The 8454-nt window shown below is 35.6% G+C and overlaps 1 protein-coding gene across 2 annotated transcripts in view; it reads left to right on the top strand.

The window, feature by feature from the left end:
• The window catches only part of IQCB1 (IQ motif containing B1), a 138050-nt gene that overhangs the window by 105846 nt on the left and 23750 nt on the right, over positions 1–8454 (top strand). For both annotated transcript variants that reach the window (XM_006869347.1, XM_006869346.1), the window contains one exon: positions 4799–4947. In XM_006869347.1, coding sequence (XP_006869409.1) covers positions 4799–4947 — 149 coding nt within the window. The remainder of the gene's footprint in view (positions 1–4798; positions 4948–8454) is intronic.

Here is an 8454-nt window from a genome sequence, read left to right as displayed (position 1 = left end):
TTAGGAATTCCTTCTCAGGCATTTCCAAAGCCTGCCCATCTTCCAGTATGGAGTGTAGGTCTACTTCCAATTCATTTGCCTCAGTCACTTTATCTTGTTTCTGGACATGTGCAGATATGGTCATCTGCTTCTGTTTTTTGAGCATCTTCAGGGATTATCTGTGGACTTAATACTTAGATGGGTATGCATTTTGGTATTTTTTATGCTTTCTGAATACCTCCAGGTAGATGTGATTAGGAAATGGGCTTCCCTTTTCACTCTTCTTCTAGAGAAGTTTCAAGATATCACTGTTGGTTGTTTTGATGTAACTTAGGATTTAATTTTTGGCCTATTTCCTCTTTTGTCTGCTTGTTCCGCTCCACAATCCCCGTTCAGGCTTTTTTTCTAGTTAGAAACAGTTCTGGGCCGGCTGTGGCCGTTTGGTTTTAATTGGAAACTGTCTCTTTAAATTTCCAGGAGATCTATGTCCATGTGTAGTAGAACCCTCCGAGGGTGGGGCTGGTGAGCCCACTAGCTCAGGCATCCCTATAGTCACCCAAATGGAGGTGCACAGACAGCAAGGGACCAATGAACAGACACCAAAAGAAAATAATGTCCACACCTTTATCTCAGCGGTTCTGCCAGGCGTCTGTGCCTGCTCGATCCTTCCCCTGCTTGGTCGGGTATTCTGTGTTGTTGTTGGCAGAACTCTTTAGCACACGTCCACCCTATCCGCCATCTTGTTTGTTCTCTCTCAGCCACATAGCCTTTTTGAAGTAGCTTAATTAAATAGGTAACACCATTGTCTTCTGGAATAAAGTGGCACTGTTAAAAGCTTAATGACATTCTAATTTTCTTCTTCTTTTTAGTGATTTGATCCTTTGCTAAAGTACCCTAATCATGTAAACAAGTAATTTTAGTAGACTATGAAGTTATATATTGAAAGAATATATTATGTACCTAGGAAAAGGGATCCATAAACACCAAAACTGAGATATTGTTGTTGTTGTTAAGCGCCTTCGAGTCATTTCTGACCCATAGTGACCCTGAGGCTTTCTACTCCCGTAAAGATTTACACCCTCGGAAACCCTGTACAGGGTCGCTATGGGTCGGAACCGACTCGAAGGCACTTAAAATATTCTTTCAATATATAACTTCAATTTTTTTTTTTTAAATTTCAGAAGCATTACCTTAAATTTTAATGTTTAATATTTTTTTTTTGAAGACTCCCTCTCTGTTGGTATTTAGAGTAACTACCACTCTGAGTATAGGTCAGGTTCATCATGAAGATGTATCTTCTGTCACTGTAGCTGTTCCTGTCTGCTTGTCCTTTGAAGGTTTATATTGCACATATGTGTCTTTGTTTATTATCTATATTTGTCATTTTCCCATATATTTTTTTTTTTTGAAGTTTTTATTGTGAATTGAGTGAGTGAAAGTTCCTTTTTTCCTTTTCTTCCAAGTTTAATATTCAGTTCTGGAGTGATATTCTTGGTTTGTTTCTGTGCTTTCTTTTTATTGGTACATTCTAGCACATCATTTGAGTTTCTCTAATCCAGCATTTGTTGGTTTTATCTTTCATAATTTTCTTAATTTCTTTTAGTTCATTTTAAAGTGCTAAATTTTCATTATAATTCAAATTTTTATCTGCTTTCTGGGCAGATGCTTTGTCTGTAGAAATGTTCCTGTTCTTCATGCTGTCTTAAAATAAGCATGTGTAGAATTCAGCTACTATTATTTTCTGTTGCTTATTTTTATTTAAAAAATTATTGTTTTCTTGTACGTTTAGTAATGGTAAGTGGTCAGGATAGCTTTTGTCCTTTCCTAGCTCTAAAGCTCTCCAATTGTTTTCATAGTATTAAAAAATACGACAGCTTGCTTTTCAAGATTTCCTGGTTTTGATCCTGTCCTCCACTTGACATCTGTTGCTCCTATTGTTACTGTTCTGCTTAATTTTGGATCTAGTTCTAACATTTTTATTCAGGATAGGATTTCGTCTTGGAAGAGAAGCTTGACTACTTAGTTTTAATAGTTCACAGGGTCCAGTCTACCTTACATACTTTAGGCCTCACTGCAGGCCCCTTTTACTCACCCACAAACTAGAGTGCATGCATCCCCTCCCAGTCACAGCAGCAGTTCTCAAAATGGCGAGCCATGCTATCCATCAAGTGTTTTATTCCTTCCCTCTGCTTTTTCATGCTTTTCCTTGAACAGTCACTGATACCAGATGGGTCTTGTAGCTGTTATGAGAATTTCCCCACAATTGAGGTTGCTACGGGTACCTTTTCAACTACTTTTGCTGTATACATAGTCTATTATTGTCTTTAAATCACATTTTACTATACCCATTGTTCTATTATTAAGGGAATAATTGTTGTTGTTAGGTGCCATCGAGTCGGTACCAACCCATAGCAACCTTATGCACAGCAGAATGAAAAACTGCCCGATCCTGGGCCAACCCAAGTAATATTTAGGGAGATATAAAAATGACAGCACTATAGGTACCCTCTTCCCTGAACCAGTGATTTCTTTATTCCTATTTTTTAAGTTATCCTTTTGGATTACTTCAAAGGGCATGAAGAGCAAGAAACAGTGTTACCGTTTTTATAAATAAAAAAGTGATACAAAGAATTGGTAGTCAAGTTACGTAAAGTTACACATTGAATTAGGACCATGCATTCTGAAATATAAAGTTTCTAATTCCTGAGCCTGTTGCTTTGTATATACATGCAAAAGGAAACAAACTTTCCTTTGCTTTATTTTTAACCTAAATAAAGTAGATGGTTATTTTTATTGGTTATTAATAGCAATTCATTTTGTCACTGATGAAAAAAAAGTTAATTTATTTACACAATTCTGGTGAATATGGATAGTGAACAAGTGAATAGATACATTAATTTTTTCTTTCTTTCTTAAAAGCTTCCATAAAGGTTTTCTAAAGTATCACTAGTTTATACTGCCAGCACCAGGCAATTAGGGAGCATGACAATGAGTGATGGTCTCAGTTGTCTCTTTGAAGAGGAGTTGACTTCTGGGGGTGGAGAGGGGGGCGGAATTCCTTCTACCTTCTTACAGGTTTCATCTTCTTTAATGACTATAGAGTTTTAGTAAATGTAGGAACTACCATGAAGTGAAGGACCTAGCAAAGTAAAATACCATAAATTACAGAAAGATTGTTTTGGATAAAATATATTAACAGGTGTCCTATAGTTTCAGATGCCTGATTTTAGCTAGCTTAGGTGTTTCCATCTTTCTGTGTCTTGTGTTTACAGCCTCTGTGCTTTAGCTCATGCTCATCTCTCCTTATGAATTAATTTTCTTATTCATTATTTATGTTAGCCAGTAAGCCCTTCCCTCAGTGGAAATGTAGTATATCTAAACCTAGAAGGAAGTTTCCATGTGTTGTTCTCTGATTGTAGCAACTTTCTGTTTCTCCAACCTCAAAATTGATCACTTGTCCTCTCTGTGTCTGGGCACTTCTATATCACCACAGCTGTAGTTGTTAGAAGTTGCCTTCAAGCCATTTTCAACTTACGATGACCCCTTGTATATCAGAGTATAAGATTTTCAAGGCTGTGACTTTTCAGAAGCCAAACTTGTCTTTCAAGACATCTCTGGGTAGGTTTTGAACTACCAGCCTTTTGACTAGTTGTCAAATGTCCAACCACTTACACCACCTTGTAGCTCAACTTTTTTACTTTTTATTTTTTCAGAATGCTCCCATAAGAAATCCTGTCTAGCCCAAATTTAGAAATTTTCTTTATTTCAACTTAATTTGATCATTTATATATTATCCTGTGTGTTTCACAGAACAGTTTTTAAAACAATATCTATGTTTTATCCCCCATTAGTCTGAAAATAGTAACTGTGGCTCCTTTTTTCCTGTAAGTTTCCAACAGTTCAAACCCCAAGATGCTGCACACAATGCAGACATATCTCAGAGATATTGTGGGTTTCATTCCAAACAACCACAATAAAGCAAGTAACTCAAATATTTTTGGCTTTGTGGTGCAAATAAAAGTCATGTTTTCACTGTACTGTAGTCTATAAAGTGTGTAGTAGCATTATGAAAAAAATTGAAATATTGTGAGAATAATGAAAATGTGACATAGACACACAAAGTGAGCACTGGCTGTTGGAAAACTGATACCCAAAAACTTGCTTGATGCACAGGTGCCACAGACCTTCAATTTGTAAAGGAAAAAATCAGCACTGTGAAGTGCAATAAAATGAGGCTCAACAAAATGAAGTATACCTATAATAAAATGAAGTATACCTGTATGTGTGCAATGCAATAAAGAAAGTCTAGATTATGAGATGTCATGTTCTTCACTGAAGCATGGCAGGGTGTTTTTTCTCCAAAATAAGATTCAGGAACCCCCTTTCCTTTGATCATGCAAGTTTTTCATTCGAGAATATTATCATCAGTAAAATTACACAGAACCAAAATATCCTTGTTTTCTTTACCACATTTTTCCCTTTCCCTTTGGTTTTTTTAATAACTTCCTGGTCGATGACTTGGTGCTCATGATTCTTGCAATTGGATTCTCTGTCCTTTTTTCATTTCCTGCAATAAAAATGTTATATGAGTACTTTCTCCAAAGAAGCTCCATATCTGGGGAAGTTTCAAAGTCTTTCTTTTTGAAATCTTAAAATCATTATAAAACAATAGAATTGAGAAAATCTGTGAACAGTATTGAAAAATAACTTAAAAAATAAAAAACCTGCAAGATTGTCATTATTATTGTTGTCCTAGTATCAGAATGTGAAATAGCATAGCAGTAAGTATGTTGTAATAGCATCTGTCATTTTTTTTCAGGTGACGTGGAAAAACACAATCAGGAAATTGAAGAGAAATCAGCATTGATTATCCAGAAACATTGGAAAGGATACAGGGAAAGGAAAACGTTTCACCAACAAAAACAAACTCATATGGAGTATAAAGCAGCTATCATACTTCAGAGAGCAGTGAGTCTGATTGTGTGAACACTGGACTAAGGCAAAGATATGGGTTCCTGACTTTGCTGTTTACTTGCTATAAGCTTTGGTCAAGTCACTTAGCTTTCCAGAGCCTTCATTTTTTCCTGTTTTAAAATAAGGCCTTTATCTTTAGCCAAGCTGATTCAGGTAGTACTTAGTACTTCCATAGACCCTTGTACATCATTTACAATACTGCAGTGTTGTTAGACATTATGCAAGTATAACATTTCATAGTTGATTTTTTAAATTCACAAATAATATAGTAAGTATTAGATCATAGTAATTCTTGAATTGTACAATGATGTTCTTAAATGATAACTTTTCTGTGATTTATGTAATGTATTTGTTGTTGTTAGGTGCTGACAAGTTGGTTCCGACTCATAGCCACCCTATATAGGGTTTCTGAGGAGCAGCTGGAGGATTTGAACCACCAACCTTGTGGCTCAAACTTATCTTGTGGTCCAGCACATTATCCTTCAGTACCGCTACATAGTAATATTTTATTGCCTTGAAGAAGCATAGCTAACACAATTCTGTTTACCAGTTTTCCTCATTATTTCTTTCTCAGTTATTTTCTTATACTTTGTTAACTTTCTTAATAGTTTTAAATCTTATAGTATTTAGCTTAACAATCCCTTGTTAGGTGAAGTCCACTTTTACACAGTGTCAAATTTTGAAAAGTCGCTGTACATAATCACCACCTATCTGTCCATTTGTCATATTGTGGTAGCTGGCATGTTACAATGATGATGGAAGCTATTCTAACAATATTTCAAACACCAGCAGGGTCATCAATGAGGGTGTGTTTCAAGAGGGCGTCCAAACTAAAACAGAGTAGCTGGAAAGGACTGGCAATGTAATTTCAAAAATTATCCAGTGAAGCACTCATAGGTCACACAAGAACATTAGTTGGGACCAATAACTGGAGCACTGAAGGCGAAAATCATGTTTGAGTAGTAGGTCAAAAGGGTATAGACTCAAACATGTTAGTAAACTTGAGGGTGGAACAGGACCAGGAAATTTCACCATGAACTGGAGTTGACTTGATAGTAGCTATCTATCTATATATAATCTTTGTCAAATTCGCTGATATAACTTTGTACAAAGATTTTTTAAAAACCAAAAAGCAGAACAGAGTAACTACTAGGAAAACAGGAAGAGCTATCAGCTCCCTTCTTCAAGCTTTTCTGGGGATCTCAAGTAAAATCTGCAACAAATAGTCCTACACCATAGTTACATCACACCTAAACCTGCTACTTATTATTCTTTGCTTGACGAGGCTATCCAAGGACTAATCCATGCATGTTGAGTACATGGCATATAGTTAGCAAATTTTTAACTCATTATGATGAAAATAAAAAAAAAAAAAAAATATATATAATACCTTAATAATTTATATTGATTATATGTTGAAATAACATTTTGCCTATAAGCACTGCACTGCTAACCACAGGGTTTGTGATTCAAACCCACCAGCCACTCCTCAGAAATGTTATACAGGTTCACTCTGAGTGAGAACCAACTCGTCAACTTAGCAACAACAAAATATACTGCTGAAATTAATTATACCTTTTTATTTTTACTTCTTTAATGTGGTTATTAGGAGTCCCTGGATGGTGTAAATGATGGTGTAAATGCACTAAGCTGACACTTTACAGGTTGGAAGTTCAAGTTCACCCAGAAGTGCTTGAGAAGCAATATGTGACATTCTACTTCAGAAAAATCAGCCATTGAAAACCCTATGGATCAGTTAGTTCTACTCTGACACATATGGGGTTGCCAAGAGTCAGAATCAACTCATTAGCAACTATGAGTCTGGACCAACTCGGTGGCACTTATCTCAACAATAACAACTTAGAAAATTTAAATTTAAAATACATAGGAAATCCCAAAGTCTAAGCAAAAAAATTATTGGAACTAATTGAAAGTTACAGCAAAGTGACAGGATATAAGATCAATAGACAAAAATTAATCAGATTCCTTTGCACAATAAAGAAAACTCTGAAAGGAAATTGGGAAAACAATACCATTTACAATAACTACCCAAAATGTTAAATACTTAGGAATAAATCTAACCAGAGAAACAAAACATGTATACAAAAAACTACAAAACACTACCACATGAAATCTAAAGAGACCTACATAGATGTAAGAATATACCATGCTCATGGATAGAAAGCCTAAACATTTTGAAAACGTCATTACCCAAAGCCATATACAGATATGGTGCAGTCCTGATCCAGATGTCAACTTCATTCTTTAAAGCAATAGAAAAACTAATCACCACCTTTATATGGAAAAGAAATAAACCCTGGATAAGCAAAGCACTACTAAAGAAGTAAAGTAGAAGACATTACACTTCCTGATCTCAGAGGCTACTACATGGCCTGGTTCTGATACAGTTACAGACATAAAGACTAGTGGAACAGAATTGATACCCCCAGAAGTAAATCTATCCAGCTAATCTTTGACAAACTACCAAAACTCATGAGGTGGGGAAGAAATAGTTTCTTTAACAATTGTAGTAACATTTATAGGAAAATGAAATGACTATATGTCACACCATATATAAAAACAAACTCAAGATGGTTCAAAGACCTAAATGTAAGTCCCAGAACTATAAAGATTATCTGTGGGAAACTAGGGACAATCTTAGGGGCACTGATACATGGCATAAGTACTCTTATTAAACAGAACTGAAAACATGTAAACAGCATAAGATAAATTTGATGATACAGACCTCCTAAAAATTAGACATGTATGTACATTAAAAGATTTCACCAAAAGTTAAAAGAGAACCAACAAATTACAAAAAAACAATTCTTGGTGATGACATATCAGAAAAGGGAATAATCTCTAAAATTACTTCAATATCAACAACATAAAGATGAATAACCCTGTTTAAAAATGGGCAGAGACATGAACACACTCTTCACCAAAGAAGATATTCAGATGGCAAACAAACCTAGGAAGAAATATTCAAAATCATTAGCGATTAGAAACATGCAAATGAAAACAACAATGAGACATCAACTCACCCATCATTAATTGTTGTTGTTGTTGTTATAGTGCCGTCAAGTCGGTTCCAACCCATAGCAACCCTGTATAGGGTTTCTGAGGAGCAGCTGATGAGCTTGAACTGCCAACTTTGCAGTTCAGACGGCTTTGCAGTCTGGTGCATTAACACACAGCACCATACCAGGACTCCTCCATCTATCATTAATAGCAAAGTTAAAAAAAATAAAAAACATAAAACAACAATTCTGGCAAGGGTATGTAGAGATTGGAGTCCTCATACAATACTGGTATAGCTGTAAAATGGTGCAACTACTGTGGGAAATTGTAGGGTGCTTTCTTAAAAAGTTGGAAATTGAAAATACCATACGACCCAGCAGCAATCCCTCTACTTGAGTTATATATATATATATGTTGTTGTTGTCAGGTGCCATCGAGTCGGAACCGACTCATAGCGACTCCATGCATAGCAGAACGAAA

This window comes from Chrysochloris asiatica, unplaced genomic scaffold (genome assembly GCF_000296735.1).
Source record: "Chrysochloris asiatica unplaced genomic scaffold, ChrAsi1.0 scaffold00130, whole genome shotgun sequence".
In the NCBI taxonomy this organism is placed as follows: domain Eukaryota; kingdom Metazoa; phylum Chordata; class Mammalia; order Afrosoricida; family Chrysochloridae; genus Chrysochloris; species Chrysochloris asiatica.
The sequence above is the reverse complement of the archived record's forward strand: the minus strand, read 5'-3'. Positions and strand labels throughout refer to the sequence as shown.